Raw genomic sequence first — 18,682 nt, forward strand, 5'->3', positions numbered from 1 at the left:
AGCTGTCTGGGAAGCCACTATGTAGAGCCGGCAAGTTGGTAAAGAGCGAATCGATGCTTCCAGCTCCCATCCAGAAGGGAACACACATCACTTCCACTCAACACATCACTGATGGGTACAAATCAGATGGTCACACTCGGTTTCAGGGGAGCAAAGAATTGCAATCCTACCATGTGCCTAGAAGGAACACTGGAAATAGCTGATGGACAGAACCAATGACTACCACATGTTCCCCGTCGAATTTCAGCAGTTAAATTCTCTGCTGCTCCTAAAGTGGGTGTGCTGATAAACACAACTAAAGGATCCAGGCATTTGGAATTAGGGATGCCAGATTCCCTCTCCAAAACACCTTCTCTTGGCCTGCTGCTCACAAAGTTGATGGTGGCTCTTATTAAAAATCACGTCCAACTGGAACACGGATTGGGTGAGGTGCAGTAGGGAATACAGCAATGAAATTCAGAAGAAATTTGAACAACTTCATTACCTCAGACTGTAATATCTTACTCATATGCTGAAGCTAAATCCCTTAAACAGAAGTAATAAGAAATAGTACTCAGGCTTGGAATATTTGGGAGGAAATGGGTGGGAGCATGAGGGTGTGACCCTGTTTAAAGGGCATGACTCAATAAGATTTCTGGGATTTCTGGACAAGCAACAGATTCAAACAGAATAATTGGGAAGCTGACATGACTAAACCTGGTTAACAGATTGATCATTGCGTAGCCCCCCCCAAAATCCCAAGGCCCCCAAAACTGTACTATTAGAAGCTGCAGTTTCAGGCTGTAGAGTCTTCTGCTAAATTTGCTCCCAGTGCCCCTCTTACAAGTAGTACTAGGAAGACTTGAGAGAAATCTCTTCGGTGGGAAGAACCGCCCACGGCTGAAGGACTGAATAGCCACAGTTCACTTCATAGTTTCAACAAATGTCTGCTTACTTAAAAACAAACAAACAAACAAAAATGCATTCCAGATAATTAAAGAGCTAAAGTTTTTTACAAATTTATAAAAATCGAGAAAAATACGTTAGTCAAAAATTGAAAAAAAATGTATCTATTGGATGGAGAAGAACATTTAAAAGAAAAAAAAGCAACGAGTTTTGTAGTACCTTCAAAAACTAGTAAGTTTGAGGGACACCTACGTTGGTTAAGCATCTGTGATTTCAGCTCAGGTCGTGATCTCTGAGTCATGAGATTGAGCCCAGTGTCGAGCTCCACGCTGAGTGTGGAGCCCGCTTGGGATCATCCCTCTACCTCTCTCCCTTCCCCTCCCCATCCCCACTCTCTTAAAAAAGATTTTTTTTTCAACAAAAACTATCCCTTATCTCTCAAACAAAACAAAAACAAAAGTTCAGTAGAAACTAATGAGTTTGACTACCAAAAATTGAGAAAGATATCAAAATATAAATGAAACAGACCATGGGGGGAGAGAATTCAAGCATTGTAACAGTCTGTGTCTCTGAAGTATGAAAAGTTTTGTAGCTTTAATAAAAAGTCATAAATTGCTTAATAGAAAAAATAGGGGGAGGAGGCAGAATACTTGAATTAAAATATTCTAAAAGTCATTCCAAAAGTCAATACTTATCAGACCTTCTGCCCCACATAACTACTTTTTTTTCATTCTGTGTGCTTGGTGTCCTTACTGTTTGCCTTCTTATTGTTGGATGGGACCAACAGGGGCCTTATCCTTGGTTTCTTTCTGTATCAACAGGTGCTCCCTATACGACCTTATCCAATTCTAAGGCTTTAATCCCCATATGTCAATGAATCAGTACCTGAGCTCTCCCTCCAAACTCTAGATATTTATATCAAACTGCTGATTTTAGCTCTCCACAAATATATTCCAAAGCAGCATGAATAAGTATCTGGGCTGAGAATGGTTAAGTTTTCTAAACTAACACCAGCCTGTTGTTTAGACAGATGAAGGATAGTCTGATGAAGAATATGGATCATGTGGTTAAAATACAAAGAAAAACTTGGCAAGAACTAGCTTTGGTATTTGACTTCTCACTGTGCACTAGCAACCCATAATTGTTATCAGATTCTGTTTTATGTTGAGTGGATATGGTCCAGAACTGTGAAAAATATCTTCTCTTATAGGAATGTGAGGGCAATCTGACTCCATCTATTACCTGGTCGACTGCCCTGGGGTAAAACTAGCTTGTTAGGCAGGTGACCCTCTCCTTTCTTACTTATCTCAAAACTATGTGCTTGATCACAAAACAAAAGAACTTCCCTAATGTGGAGCAAAAGAGTAGCCATGACCCCTCCTGGCCCCCCATATTTCTCCTAGTCTAATAAATATCACTTAACCATGAAACCCAAGTCCATATCTTTAGTCTGTGAAAACAGCTGCTGAGATAGTCAAGTAGCCATAATTTCTGAATCATTGTACATTGAGCCAAAAGTTCAAGGTAAATGGTACCAACATTTTTATTTGAACTTTTGTTTAATACTGTTTCTGTCATTTTTATGGAATATACTTTAATTTTACTGCTTTATTATCCAGTAAAATTGGGGGTTTTAAATATGCTATACCCCTAGGCTATATTTTTTTTGTAGCACAGTGAATTTATATTTAATAGTCTTATATTGGATGAACATGGCAATTATAATTTTTTACTGCCTGCAACTTTTATCTTTGTCTCTGCTCTCTTTCCCTGGCTCTCCACAACTGTGGAGTAAATATATTCACCTAGATGTCATACACAAAATTCAAAATAATGATTTCTTCATCATTATACCAAACCTCTCTCTTTTCTGGATTCTCTTTCTCTCTCTCAGGTAATCTGCAAAGTAGCTTAAGGTAAATAACGTACTTGATACCAGTTTCTCTCTTTTAATCAACTGGTTGCCAAAATTTATCCATTCTATTATCTCCATTATTTTTTTGTTTTCCATCTCTTTTCTCTGCTGTTACTTGATTTCAGACCCTTATATATCATCAGTTAGTCTAGGACAATGAGTCTTTGCAAAATGTAGTTGTAATTGAAAGAATTGGCATTTGAGCCAAAGATTTTAAAAATCTGAGGTCAAAGTCATATCTGTATAATAAAGGTCAAGGATTTGGGATTTTAGTTTCCACACAATAGGAATGATAGTATCAAGGCAGTTTTAAAATACTAACCTGAAAGTATATAGACATATTGGTTAAAAATAAAAGCATACTGGAGTCAGAGAAGGAATAAAAAGTTTATTCTTATAATTAGGGCATGACTTGATAAGGGTCTAGCTATCACAGTTTTGGAGGGGAAATTTAAGGAAGAGAATAAATTAGTAAATTATCGACAGAAACTTGAAAGATTGGCTAGCATATTATTTTAGTTGTCTGATAGTTTTATTTAAATATCAACATATGAAAGACTTCATCTTTATTTCTCATGTAAGTAGGACCTACTGATTAATGAACCAGCATTGTGGTTCACAACATTGCCCAATTTCAGACATAAAGTCAGTACCACATTGCCCATCAAAATCAAACTATTTGTGATGTTCAAAGGTTCAGTTTTATGTTTGAAAAACACATCAGTGCTTTGAATTCTATAAAGCGCCTCAAACAAAAAAAGGAACATACATGTCTCTTCCACATTTATCATTTTGTTCAGCAGAGTTTTGTTTGGAAAATGTCTGCTATATCCAAAAACAAAGTTCCAGATGGAGGAGGTGAAAATAGACATATGTTCCAGCTGTCTTTAATCTCTCATTTCTTGGCTGTAGTTAAAATGAAACACGCCCTTTAAAAGACAGAATTGTCACTTCAAATGTGAGGGGTTCACATAATGGCCACTCACAGACTTCTGAATCTTCTAGTAAGAATGATACCTTGCTTGTACATTCTTGTGGTGTATAGTGAACACATTGGTGAGCACGCTTGCGTGTGTGTGTATAAACAATTTTCCTGAGTAGATCTTGTATTAGAGGTAGACTATCTACCTACATGTATTTCCAATATCCTGCTAGACACCCATAAATCTAAGTTTAAAAAAATCCTGGGGTGCCTGGGTGGTGTTTCTGGTTAAGCCTCTACTCTTGGTTTCAGCTCAGGATGTGATCTCCCAGTCATGAGATCAGGCTCTGTGCTCAGTGCAGAGACTGCTTGGGATTCTCTCTCTCCCTCTCCCTCTGCCCCTCCTGCTCCTGCTCTCTCTCTCACTCTCTAAAATAAAAAATAAGTCTTAAAAAAAATTTCCTCTGTGTACTATTCTTAGCTTTGGCAGATTTCTGATTTCTGGTACCTTGGAGTGATCAAAACTAGGTAAGAAACAGTTTTTGTAGAATTCTACCTTAACAAGTCTTATGTGAGCAGTATCTCCAGGCATCTCAAACTCAGGGTATCCCAGTGGTAATGGAACTCTTCTGTACATGCACTGTATCAGTAACAACATCCAGCTGTGATATGTACTATTGTTTTGCAAGATGTTACCATTGAAAGAAACTGGGCAAATGGTACATCAGATCTCTCTGTACTATTTCTTAAAACTGCATATGTATCTACAATTATCTCAAAGAAACAAATATGTTAAAAACTCAATTCAATGATTGTGCTCTCCTCCAAGAGAATAAACTTCTTTTATCTTTAATATCTGCTGATGACACCAGCAGGTACCTGATAGGAACATAGGCATCAACTTTGTGAGCCAAATTGTCAGCAAACCACCAGAAACTAGGTGGGAGGCAGAGACATTCTCTCACACAGCCTTACTTCCTTTTTCCCTAAAGAATCAATAGTTTGCTAAAGAATTAGTTAAGTTTATCTGTATGCCAATACTATAAAATGAAAACATTAAATATCATATGGTGTTATCTTGAGGATGGCCATTGCACAAATATTTTGTTTTTGTCTTACCACCACTTCATTGTAGAAGAAAATCTCTCCAGAGGTGGGTATTGTCACATCCTGATTTTGGAACATCTGTCATCCTAGAGCAAAGTGTGATCGCCTCTGGAGGCTGTAGGAATGTTTTTTCATTAAAAGATGAAGTTAAATGAATGGGTGCTTTCTCCAAACCTTCCTTCCTCTCATGGGGTTAGAATTTTCCCCATCTATTCTACCTAGTACACATACCCACACACACACGAGTGCGTGTGCACACACACAGATTGTTGTTGTTTTAATGTATTAAATTTTTTTCTAAGTGACTTTGATGGGTGAAATCCAACTTGCACAAAATACAGTACATCTTTTTTTTTTTTGGTAGATAAGAAGACAAAGATAAAACAAAACAAAAAAGAAGTTAAGGGGGTGCCTGGGTGGCTCAGTGGGTTAAGCCTCTGCCTTCAGCTCAGGTGATGATTTTAAGGTCCTGGGATCAAGCCCCACATCAGGCTTTATGCTCAGCAGGCAGCCTGCTTCCTCCTCTCTCTCTGCCTGCTTCTCTGCCTGCTTGTGATCTCTGTCTGTCAAATAAATAAAAAACAAAACAAAACAAAACAAAAAAAATAAGAAGAAGTTAAGGCAGAAAAGAGGGAGCTCAAAGGGGGAAATGGACATTTCAAGGCCCATTTTAAACTATAGTAAAACTATGGTTAAACTGGTTAAACTATGGAAAATTATCTGTTAAGCTAATGACATCTGCATCTTTAACATTGTATTTGGAGGCAACATGGTCCTCACTTACAAATTTTACTTAAAGCTATTTATGCTGTCGTTTACAAATTGACCCAGCTTGAATTGGGCCCTTATAACAAAGGGCTCTAGAATATGTTCAAATTGCAATGCAACAGTTGTTCCCTCTTCCTGCTCCCAGAGAATCATTCCCTGTAGAGACTTTAGCAAGCTTCTCTCATACTTCTCATACTTCTAAAATTTCTAGACCACCCACAGAGTTTGGGTAGAGAGCTACCCTTCTCAGTTCCATGAGAGCGGCGGTTGGGGACTGCAAACCGAGCTCTTCTGGAAACAGGTTCTCCCATGCCCTGAGCTTTGCGACGCTCCATTTCCTACTAAGGGTCATGGTGGTAGTGTTCTACCAGCTCAGCATAGTTACCACAGCGTCCTTGTTAAGCTAGAAATGTTAGCTACAGGACAGAGCGAAGTCTTGGCCCTTTGCAGTGTTCCACCTTCAGGAGAGGGTGTCCCTTCTGGCCTCAGTCCTTGCTAGTTGATAGGTGCTGGAGGAGGTTACTCCTCTCTCGAACGCCCGGCTCTGTGGGAAGCCATTCAGGATCAAATGAGTGAACGGCAAAGGGAGTACGTACCCTTTATCGACTGCATCAAAACTACCCACAAGGGACTTTACTGGAGAGTTGCTCCTTTTAATTCCTCAATCTGGACATGCTTGGTGAAGCCTGGGATCCAGGGGTCAGCCAGACTGGCGGAACTTCAGGCAGTCCTCTTACCCTGGCCAACAATTGGCCCCATCTGTGTGTGTTTACGGACCCTTGGTCCATTGCCCGTGGCTCCGCCAATGGTAGCCAGAGCAGTTACTCATCCAACCTTTTCTCACGTTGGCAAATGCAACTATGGGAATCTCTTGCCTCACAGAAGCTCAAAATGTAAATCAAGGTTACATATTAAAGCCACAATCCAGGCCTCATTTTACCCACTTTGGAGCTCCAGACGTTGTTACAAGTCACCATTTCACGTCTAAAAATACACAATGCTGGGCTCTTGAACAAGGCATTCAGTGGAACTTCCACTGTCCTCATCGGTCTCAGGCCCTAGGATTCATAGAGCATTATTATGGCATATGTAGCAAGTCCAAATTTAATTAAATGCAATATGGTGTATTTCCATCATCAGTCAGCTATCAGGGGTGGATTATAATAAAGAGTCTGATTCCATTTTTGATGTTTGACAGTGAAAACTTTCAGGCCCCACCCTTCTGCCCTGCATTTGGGCTAGCTAATAATAATAGCTAATAAGCCCAGGTGTTCCCTCTTTTGTTACTGGCAGGAAATTCAAACCATGCTAGTTCCAGGCCACAGGTGGGAATCCTCATCTCAGCTCCCACTCTCTAATCACAAGAAAAGCCAAGCCAGTCTCATTTCCTTTCTTTCGAGCCATTTTCAGATCTGCTTGGGAGCCTGCCTGTGTCCACCCGAGAAGCCCTCATTGTGTGAGTAATAGGACTTTCCGTCACCTCTCAGGCATTATGTGGGGTCATCAGTCTTGACATCCAAAGCAAATTTTTGGTAGGACAACCCACAACCTACTTTCTCCTAAACGTCTGTTAATACCTCAATAAACAATGGGCTCAATGAAGCTAGGCTTTAGGATTATTTGAGGCACGCTGATAGAATTTTGCAATCTTCCCTGTAATTTGAGTGTGTTGCAAATGGGAAAATATCTGAATTCTCTATTCCAAAGGGTATTATCAACTAAAAATAGAAGTTCAGCTGTCTTTTCTGTTTCTTAAATTAACAATTTGTGTGTATAATTTTCATCTGTCAATTCCAGACAACGGGGAGTGCTCACACCTTCATAGAGCCATAATTCCTTTTTCTCTGAAAGTTGTTTAACTGTGATGCTGCAGAAACAATTAAGTTGCTATATTAGGTTTCAACACGAAATAAACTAATATGTTTAAAATTAGAGGTATTCTGAGCTGGGTGTCCCAAACATTCCTAAACTGTTCTGAGATTGGAATTCGAATGACTCAGATGTTCAGAACTAAAGTTTCTTTTCTCTCAGTCTGGCACATCATTTACTTCTGTTTCAAGGATTTCATTATTAAAATGTGTTAAATGCATAGAGATTTGCAGATGCAGAATTTTTTTGATAAAAATTCTTGATGACAAAACAAACTAGATGCATATTTATGTAATTTGTATATTATAATTACATAAATTCCATATTTGTATAATCCTGTCCAAGTTACTGGATACATTTTTAGTACATTGGGGAAATATGTGGTTTCTTAGCATCTGATCTGATGGACTTTCCTTTCCAGCTGCACTGGAATCTCTTGAGTATGGCTATAAAGAGCTTGGAAAAAGGATATTCATTCTTTTTGAATATATTCAGAGACAATAAAAATTTTTGTTCAAGTTTAGCAGCAACAATTTTTACCACCCTTCAAAATTGCAAAAAGTCATGAATTATCTTTAAAATTAATAATTCAGATGATTTTTTTCTATCTGAAAATGTGGGTTCCAAAGAAATAATTGTATATTCTATACAATGAATACTGTATTAATTAGTCACATACTTCTGGACAGGTGTCTTATCAAAAACATTCTGCTAATTTGCCACTGAGAAAATGTATGTATATTCATGATAAAAGGGAATCCAATCCATGGAAAGAGAAAAATTATAGGAAACAGCTACACAAAAGCAAAACATTGACAGAAAAGCATATGCCAGAAGATTGTCTTTCTTATTTTGGTGGAAAAGATATAGTAAGTCTCGTGGTTTTGACCCACTTATTTTTTCATCCATGAAGCTTTTGTTGAGCACTGTCCTACTCAGCTCTGCTAAGCACCATAGATATGATGCAAAGTCTTGGTACTTGAGATGCTCGCGTCAAGTAAGAAAAAAACACATTATGACACGGTATCATAATATGAATAGGATAGTAATGCTTTCAGGGCATAATTAATTCTGGTTAGTCATTGTTTAAAGTTATGGGATGAGTGCAACAAAGGTGAATTTTTAGGCTGGGTCAAAAAGTACATCAAACCATATGATCACCTCAACAGATGCAGAAACAAAACAAAACAAAACCATTTGACAAGATCCAACATTTTTTTTATGGCAAGACATTTGATCAATTTAGAAGAGAACTCCCTCCACATAAGAAGTCCATTTATAAGAAACTCACAACTAGGGGCGCCTGGGTGGCTCAGTGGGTTAAAGCCTCTGCCTTCAGCTCAGGTCATGATCCCAGGGTCCTGGGATCGAGCCCCACATCGGGCTCTCTGCTCGGCAGTGGGCCTGCTTTCCCCTCTCTCTCTGCCTGCCTCTCTGCTACTTGTAATCTCTGTCTGTCAAATAAATAAATAAAATCTTAAAAAAAAAAAAAAAAAGAAACTCACAACTAATATCATACTCAATGGTAAAAGACTGAACGCTTGCTCTAAGACCTGGGACAAGACAAGCATGCCTGCTTTCTCCACTTCTATTCATTATAGTACTGGAAATTAGAGCCAGGGGAATTAGACAAGGGAAAAAGAAAGGTACCCAATTCAGAAAGAAGAAGGAAAATTTTCTCTGTTCATAGGAGACATAATCTTATAGCCAGGAAGCCTTAAAGAATGAATGAATTAAAACATGTTAAAGCAGATAAGTGAATTCAAGCAAACTTTCAGGATACAAATTCAACATGCAAAAGTCAGTTGTACTTTTATGCACTAGTAGTGGACATCCAAAATGAAACTGGATTGGAAAAAAATTGATTTACAATAACAAATAAGGGAGTAAAATGCAGTACTTAGGAATAAATTAAATAAAGGAATCACGTAACTTACACAGTGAAAACTATGAAACACTGCTTAAGAGAAATTAAAGAAGAACTAAATTAATGGAAAGCCATCTTGTGTATGGACAGGAAGATTTAACAGAGTTAAGATGACAATACTATCAAAGCAGTTTTCAGATTCAATGTAATCCCTCTCAAAATTCTAATAACGCTTATGACAGAAATGGAAAAACCCCATCCTAAAATTTATATGAAATCTTTGAGACACTGAATAGCCAAAACAGTCTTCCTTTTTTTTTTTTTAAGGTTTTATTTATTTATTTGTTGGGGGTGGGGAGGAGGGGGGAGGGCAAGAGAGGGGTACAAGCTCCACAAACAGGGGAAGCAGCAGGCAGAGGGAGAGGCAGGCTCCCCCCTGAGCAAGGACCCAGATGGATGAGGTACTTGATCCCAGGACCCTGGGATCATGACCTGAGCCATAGGCAGAGGCTTAACCCACTGAACCACTCAGGCATCCTGCCAAAACAGCCCTGAAAAAGAATAACAGAGCTGAAGATTTCACACTCATCAATACTAACCACAAAGCAAAATGATGAAACATTGTGGCACAAACATAAGGGTAGACATCTAGATCAATGGGATAGAACTTAGTGTCTAGAAAGAAAATCTCACTTTTATGGTGAGCTGATTTTTGGGAAGGGTGTCAAGACTATTTAATGGGGAAGACCAGTCTCTTTAGTAATTATGCTGGGAAACTCGATACCCACAAGCAAAAGAATGAATCCTTATTCCACACCATAAATTAAAAAAAAAAACCAAAACTCAAAATGGGTTAAAAACCAAAACCTAAGACCTAAGATTATAGAAAACTTAAAAGAAACATAAGGATAGGTCTACATGACCTTAGACTTGGCAATGGTTTCTTAAATATGACACCAAAAGCATAGACAACAAAAGAAAAAAATAGACAAATCTGACTTAATTAAAATTAAAAACTTTTATGCACCAAAGAACACTACCAAGAGACTGAAAAGACAGCCCACAGAATGGGAGAGAATATTTGCAACTCATATATCAGGCAAGGGTTTCATATCCAGAATATATAAATGACTCTTGCAAGTCAACAAAATAGTCAAAACAACCCAATTTATAAAATAGGCAAAGGTCTTTGAATACTCATTGCTCCAAAGATGACACCCATATGGCCGAGAGGCACGTGAAAAGATGTTCCACCTCAGTAGCCAAATGCGAGTCCAAAGCAAAGATGCCGGACACAGAGGAACAAACGTTATGATTCCACTTATATGAATTATCTAGATAAGCAAATTCATAGACACAGAAAGTACATAGAGGTTACCAGGGACTGGGAGGAGGAGAAAAAGGGTGGAGGGTGGTTATTGTTTAACAGATCTGGAGTTCGTGTTTGGGGTAATGAGAAATTATTGTGTGGCATTATTAATGTAAATAATACCACTGAATGGTACAATGAGCCATGGCTAAAATGGCAAATTTTATATACACATACATATTCTCACAGTGAAAAAAAGGTACAGAAGAGAGTATATCGTAAATTATCTTTGGTGTTTCTATTTGCGTAAATGCTGGAAAGATAAGAAACTAGTATAAGTGGCTACTTAGAGTTAATGTGAATAGTCAGCTCATACACACTAATTTGGTTGTACTGGCTAAAACATAGGAGTACTCTGTCCTGATTGATAAGTAGCCACTCCCCAGTTCCCTGACTTTCTTCTACCTCTGCTCTCATCCTGGGATACCTGATTATCCCATGATCCAGCAAGTAAAGAGTTAATCTGGCAGACAGGGCTCTTGCAGGCCCACATAGAGGAAGTGCGAGGATAACAGGGTAGCCAGGAAACTGCACACTCAGACTTTTGACATCCTTCTGACAGTTTGAATCATGCAACTGTGCTACCTACTTACTATAATGAAATATAAAAAGTTAAGGAGTATACTAACTATAAAAGACAATTAAGAGAATCTGAGCAACACAAATGCATACTTGTAAAATATTGGCAAGAAGAACAGGAGAGCTCAGGAAAGTGCAAGTTTTATGGAGGGGCTTAAACATGGGGGGGTCGGGATAGGCATGGAGGATGAGATTAGACAGGTAAACGTGGGCCAAATCTGAAGGAACATCTACGTGGCATTAATTAATTCAAGCTTTTTTCTTTAAGGTTTTATTTATTTATTTGACAGAGAGAGATCACAAGTAGACAGAGAGGCAGGCAGAGAGAGAGGGGGAAGCAGGGTCCCCGCCGAGCAGAGAGCCCGATATGGGCCTCGATCCCAGGACCCTGAGACCATGACCTGTGCCGAAGGCAGAGGCTTAACCCACTCAGCCACCCAGGTGCCCCAATTCAAGCTCTTTCTATTGCACTGATGAATCATTATTTTTTAAATCAAGAGAATAACTTGAACAAGTCTGTGTGTTAGAAATATAGTTATGACGGGGCGCCTGGGTGGCTCAGTGGGTTAAAGCCTCTGCTTTCGGCTCAGGTCATGATCCCAGGGTCCTGGGATCGAGCCCCACATTGGGCTCTCTGCTCAGCGGGAAGCCTGCTTCCTCCTCTCTCTACCTGCCTCTCTGCCTACTTGTGATCTCTGTCTGTCAAATAAATAAATAAAATCTTTAAAAAAAAAAAAAAGAAATATAGTTATGACAACTGGTAATGGAGTGAAGAGGAGAGAAGCCAGGAGTGAGATGATGAGGAAAGTGGTAACAAGATAGAAATAAGTCATGGTCAGAAGAATGATCCAGTGGTCTTGCTGAAAAAGTTAGCTTGGGGGTTGTTAATAAAAAAGAGGAGGAACAAGTAATGATTCTTAGATTTCTAGCTTAGTTTACAGAGGGGGTGGATTATGACCTTTAAAGGGGAATTCTAAATAGGAAATTATTCAGAATTTTGATTACATGAAATGGGAATATATTGAGATAGCAAAGATAAAGCATGACATAATGTGGATTTCAAATAAAAAGTTACTATGAAAATGGTAATGTTTTCCATTTTATTTAGGAATGACTAAGAGGAAATATGCTAAGTTCTACAGGACAAAACAGTATCTTTGTACATAAATGAAAGTCTAAACCCAAAGACTATTATTGGAATATGATACAATAACTATTTTGTGCTGTTTTTTACAAATTTATTTTTGACTGTGATAAACTTAGGTGTTAGACATGCAGAAAAATGTCCTCCAGGTACTGTCACTAATTCTAGGATTTATGTTTTTATAGAAAAATAACAAATATGACTTCTCAAAATGCTATCTCAAAATGCCACCTAACACTTTTTCCCAATAAATGTATTTTCAAAATACCATGGTGTTCTCTAGGGGGTAATATTGTTTCATCAGATGAATAAGATGAGTTCCATAAAATCTTTATGAAGAAAATGACTTTTTTTTTAAAGATTATTTATTTATTTATTTATTTATTTGACAGAGAAAGATTACAAGTAGGCAGAGAGGCAGGCAGAGAGAGAGGAGGAAGCAGGCTCCCTGCCGAATAGAGAGCCCGATGCGGGACTCAATCCCAGGACCCTGAGATCATGACCTGAGCCGAAGGCAGCGGCTTAACCCAGTGAGCCACCCAGGCGCCCAGAAAATGACTTTTTAGAGCACTCACAGCAAGCGTTCTTCCCTCACTTCTGTATCTACCTCCAGCTACCCCTTTTCTCCCCACACAGCTGAACTTCTAGGATTATTGCACATCCATAGGCCTCATCTCCTTACCTTACATTTATTCCTCAATCCACTTTGCCTGATTTCCATAAGTGACGTGTCTGTTGCTAAGGTCAACAGAGCCCAACAGGTAAGGGTAAGGAAATTGTGTCACAGGAACTCTCTGCTGCATTAGCATACTTAGCCCATCCTTTCTGGAATGTTCTTTCTTTGATCTCTGTTAACACTATGGCTTCCTTTATCCTTCTGTGGTCATTTTTCTCAACCTCCTTTGTTTGCTTATTCTCTTCCATCCAGCCATTAGTTGCTGGATTTCTCAGGAGCTGCTCATAACCTCTCCTCTTTGACTCCACTCCTTCTAGAAAAGTTTACCGTATCTTTGATTTCAATTTCCAACTATAGGTCAGTGATTCCACCCCATGCTTTATTTCAAATCTCTAGGCATGACCTTTTCTCTTGACTGCAAGCACAAATAACCAGTCATTTCCCAACCTCTCAATGTAAATGTCTTAAATATACCTTAAACTAACCATGCTCACATAATCACACTCTTAATCACTACCATCAAACAAGATCCTTTCCCAATGTTCCTTTAATGATATTTTTCATCCAAGTGCACAAGTCAGGAATTTAGTACCATTCTTAACATTTACCTTTTATTAAATCCCATATCCATTTCTTCACCAAAGATTGTTAATTATTATCTACTAAGTATCTCTTACATCTCTGTACTTCTATCTGTATTGTCAAACCCTAGTCTAAACCACCAACATCTCTCTCCTGGATTGTTTCAAACGTTTTGTAGTATACCAACTACAGTGTTGCCATCTATAACAATAATAATAATAAACATACTGGATGGAGAGTTTTTAGCCCACACAGCTGTGAAGGAAGCATAGTCAAGTCTTAAATTAGTTCCCCAAGTAGTAAAAATGATGATTATTCAAATACACAACAGAAACATTTATCCACATTACACATTATCATTGGTAAACACCATCTCCTGTTTGGATAGAGTAGGTGGCTTGGTCAAGCGGCAGAGAAAGGGTGAGTGACAAGCGCTTTTTTCATTCTGCCGCATCTCCTCTCTATCTGACCTTTCAAAACCATCGTATCTGATCCGACTTTTCTCATTCAGTCTTTTCCAGATTATTCTGGGGTCATCTGAAAGCCTGGGAAAACCCTCCTGATGTGCATCTCCAATGCGGGTAAGAAAGTCTTTGGTATAAAGATGTTTGTCTATCTTCTCTTGGAGTAGAAGGGACTCTAGCAAAGTCTTCTTCTGTCCCAGAAAGGCAGATTGAGCCAGTTCTGCTCTTTTTCTGTTGCAGTGGGGACACCAAGAAGAAATGTGTTGCTTAGCTGTCGCCACCTGTTTTGGTGTTGTCCTCAGGTTTTTTAGGTAGATTCTGTTCAAAAGTTCATCAGGAACGGTACAGTTTAAGTCCTCTTTCTCTGAAACCTCTGCATCCAATCTAAGCTGTAGCCTTTTACGTCTGCTGCCCTTTTTCTCCTTGGAGTTTGCTCTGTGATGGATCAGGTTGATTTTAATGTCACAAAAAGACCGCAGGGCATTCAGTTCTTCATCAGATACCCGAGTGGTTTCTGTTTGAAGTTTAGTGTCCCACGGGCGCTGTCCAGAGTTCGTTTCTTTGCCCTTGAGATGGTTGATCCATTTTCTAGTGAATTTCTTTTCATTATTTGGGCAGTCTGAAAGCTCAGATTGTCTGTCTCGATACTCCAAGCGTGCAGTGGTCTTTCCACTCCCAGATGTGCTCCCAGAGGTATGGGACCAGGGCTGCTGTCCTCCGGAGGAGCTGAAAGAACTGGAACTCTGGACCTCATCAGTAAAGGTCCCATCAGAAAGGTCTCCCATAGCCCTGATGTCCGTTTGGGCCAGTTCCCCTTGCTCTCCTCAATTCCCAGGCTTCTAGGCGAATGGCTATCACTTTGCATCATACTGGGCTCCTCATCTGCTCTGTCCTGATTAAGACGGGCTCAGGAACTGGTCACAAGTGAGTCCACAGGGGTCGGTCTCAGAGCAGGCAGCTCTGCAAGGATCCGCTTCCGGGCTACGGCTTCCCGGCTGCCTTGGCAACGAGGCCGGGCATGCGCAGTGGGTGCCAGCGCTGAGCTCCTCCTCTTTCCCCGCCCTCTCCAGTGTAGCCGGCCTGATCCCAGAACAGAGCTCGCTGGGTTTGCAAAGCGCAGGCTCCGTAGTCTCTGTAGCTGCTCCTCCTGGGTGCTATTTTAAGTACAAAGTCTAAGGATTCATGAGAGAAGCTAGCAAACTGCATTTCTTCAGGGGTCTCATGAGCGTACGTGTGTTAGGCCAATGAGCACAGGCGATCTCTAATTCGAGAATGTATGTCCCACCCTGCCCCCCCCACCCCCCAAAAAAAGCTGGTCAAAATGCGCAGCAAAAACCATCTGCGGATCATAGAACCAGTTCACCTATTTGTAGACCATATCTTAGAGTAAATACTGAACAACTGAAACCATCCCACGAGACTCCTGCCCGCACATCTTGCACAGCTTTCTGCTCCCAGATTGGGATGACATTCTGTGCCTGGATTTTGCCAAACAACGGGTTTTCAGGTCTTTGGTTCAGGCAGTTCCCCTCACACTAGCACATCAACACACCTTCTCTTTGTATGATTTATTACTGTTCCTCCTTCAAGTCCCATTTTCTTAGGGATGATTTCATACCCATTCTGCCCCCAAACTCTTTACAGCCTTTCTTTCATGGTTTGCTGCTATATTATGGTAACCCACCCCCCCACAATTACCGAACTAGATTAAAAATTCCATGATGGCAGAAACTAAGCCTGTGTTGCCCAGCACTCATCAGGTACCTGACACATTAGAAGGCATTGGATAAATCTGTTAAGTAAATGCACTGAATGACTGTGAAAACAAATGAATATAACCTCACACAGACCCAGTGTACTACCAGCTCAAGGAACTCCAATCTTAATCTTTCTGATCCACAATCCACCCCCTGGGTGGGAAATTACTCTTTTACCCATGACTTATCCCTTTAAAAGAGCCTTTTAAAAAACATGGTAGAATTTTATTAATAACTGTTCTTGTGAATTATGTTCACAAGAACATTTGTCTCTGAAAATGGACTTTTTCTAGGTCTTAGTAAGAATCTGAGATAATTTTAAGAGAATGAATGGGCTCCTTGGTCAGCTCCCCTGCCCCATGTTGTTCAAGACTAGCCAGATATATTTAATGTCATTCTAAAAAATGTTCATTTTTTAATGAACAAAGGGTCAAAAGGCTGAAATGTTCAAAAAGCATCTCTCAAGTATGAACCAGCTTCACATAGATGATAAAGAGATTGCAGCTTTATGTATTCAACCCAGGTAATAGTTTATCATATAATATTAGTCTTTCAAAGGAGGTAGCAGATAATTTATGGGTAGCTCCAAGTGATTTCCCCATCTCAAGGGCTCAAGATTTTCATTAAGACTTTCCTTATTATCTGAAGATTTATATGTAATTCATTATAACCCATATTTTTCCTAAAAATATTGATCAAAGGAGCTATACTTTGTAATAAAGTATATTCATATCTTCCAATAAGCTATTTTTAGTACCGTATCCTAGAAGCAGATACATTTGGGTAGAATAATCTGTTATTAACCATTTTTTTAATAATAATAAGCATGACCTAGTAAATTGTCTAATACTCTTTTTTTTTTAAAGATTTTATTTATTTATTTGACACAGAGAAAGAGAGATCACAAGTAGGCAGAGAGGCAGGCAGAGTCGGGGAGGAAGCTGGCTCCCTGCTGAGCAGAGAGCCCAATGTAGGGCTCAATCCCAGGAGCCTGAGATCATGATCTGAGCTGAAGGCAGAGGCTTAACCCACTGAGCCACCCAGGCACCCCTGTTTAATACTCTTAACATGGGTGTTTTCCAAGGTACAGTCAGTCACATTCCTTCCAGGGTCCTGACAAAATCCAAGGTTAGGGGAACTGGTGAAAACCTCTCCTGGCTCTCTTGCCCAGGCTTTGGACACGCATGGTAACTTGGGCTCCTTCCTGTAGATTGGTTCTTTTTCTTTGAAAAGCACGCCTGAGAAGTGCCAGAGAGAATGTGCTTTGACATCCACAGTGTAGCACACCATCACTGAGGTGACTTCCTCTGGTAACCTTTTCCTCCAGAAACCTTAGGCACCTCTTAGGGGCTGATGGGAATGTTGGGATCCTTTACAGAGGGAATTGTGGCCTAAGAGGGGCTGGAGTGGGGGTGGTGGAGAAATAGGAAGTAAAGAGATGAATCAGGTGTTCCTGGTCTAACCATGTGATGGCACAACTTTGATTGCCTTACAAACACTGCTCCTTCCGAGTTCTTCATGGGGAGCAGGGCAAAGCTCTTCTTCCAGCTTTTCCTCAACAATTAAATGTGCTTTACAGCCATGGGGCTTAACCCCAGAGAGCAAAGGTCAAAATAAGTGAATCTTCCTGTCTGGTTCCCTTTCTCTCACACTGTTTCTTCCCGTCTGGCAAGCCCTTCTCTCCTCAGCTGTCATAGCTCCTTCCTTCCCAGGTGGCATTTAGCCTGTACCCCTTCCTGGTGCCATTGTGGTATTCACTGTACCAGGAGGCAATCTAGTGTATGACTAAGGGAAATTAAGCTGACAAATCTTTCAACGATATTCTACCCTTCACATAAACTTCACAGCACTGTACTTGGTTCTGTGGATCAAACAAAATGAATTTCTTCAATTCATTCAAAATGAATTTCTTCTCCTAAGGGTCTAAGATGAATGTGTCAGAAATCTCACGGTGAGAAATGATGTTTATAGAGTAAAGAATCTTACATCACTTGTGTTAAAAAAAATTATTTCAACTTACAGGAAGTACTGGTTCTTCATTTATTTAAAATGTTTTTTTTTCCCCTCACAAATATCTCAATTTTTCCATTCCTTTTTCCTGTGTGTCTTCTATAAATTTTCTAAAATTGATTTCCTTATGCAGAGTTGCCCTTTGCTTTAACAATTATTGTTTTTCAAAGGTAATATGTTTATTGTACTTTAAGAGATAAGGATAAGCCACCAATATTTATTTTAGTATATGTGCTGCTGAAGCAAACACTCAATGTTGATTTTAAATAAGTAATCTGAATTCTGATCTCTCACAGATTATATACTACAAGCACTTATAAAATATTTTCTATTTTTCCTTGAATAATTTTTGTTAGTAAAATCTAGATTATATTGTTTTATAAACTATTTTCTTCAATTAGCAATAATATGGCTTTTCCATTAAATTTGTAAAAATTCTTTTTCAACATAATTTCAACATATTTGATTTATTTAATAATTAAATTATCTAGGCACAAAGTATTTCCAGGTTTTTTTGCTCCTAAAAATTATCAAGATAAATGTTTCCCTAGTAAATCTTTATATACATTCATAGGTCTACATTTTTGTAAATTCCTGAAGTTATAATTGATAGTCAAATGTATGTGCAGTTTTTTATTTTTTTTTTTAAGATTTTATTTATTTATTTGTCAGAGAGAGAGGAGCGAGAATGAGCACAGGCAGACAGAGTGGCAGGCAGAGTCAGAGGGAGAAGCAGGCTCCCTGCCAAGCAAGGAGCCCAATGTGGGA

At 39.3% G+C, this 18,682-nt stretch overlaps 2 protein-coding genes across 2 annotated transcripts in view; one reads left to right on the forward strand and one right to left on the reverse strand.

Moving 5' to 3' along the window:
* The window catches only part of DLC1 (DLC1 Rho GTPase activating protein), a 568,091-nt gene that overhangs the window by 77,582 nt on the left and 471,827 nt on the right, over nt 1-18,682 (forward strand). The window contains exon 2 of the mRNA XM_044225531.1: nt 14,195-14,264. The gene's annotated coding sequence lies outside the window, so the exon portion shown is untranslated. The remainder of the gene's footprint in view (nt 1-14,194; nt 14,265-18,682) is intronic.
* C11H8orf48 (chromosome 11 C8orf48 homolog) lies at nt 13,634-14,974 on the reverse strand. Its single transcript, XM_044225534.1, has one exon. The coding sequence runs from the start codon at nt 14,930-14,932 to the stop codon at nt 14,030-14,032; it is 903 nt and encodes a 300-aa protein (XP_044081469.1). The 5' UTR covers nt 14,933-14,974; the 3' UTR covers nt 13,634-14,029.

This window comes from Neovison vison, chromosome 11 (assembly GCF_020171115.1).
Source record: "Neovison vison isolate M4711 chromosome 11, ASM_NN_V1, whole genome shotgun sequence".
NCBI classification, from domain to species: Eukaryota; Metazoa; Chordata; class Mammalia; order Carnivora; family Mustelidae; genus Neogale; species Neogale vison.

What these genes read in the sequence shown, in the direction of transcription:
- C11H8orf48 (XM_044225534.1), bottom strand. Translation starts at nt 14,932, where the DNA reads ATGGGAGACCTTTCTGATGGGACCTTTACTGATGAGGTCCAGAGTTCC.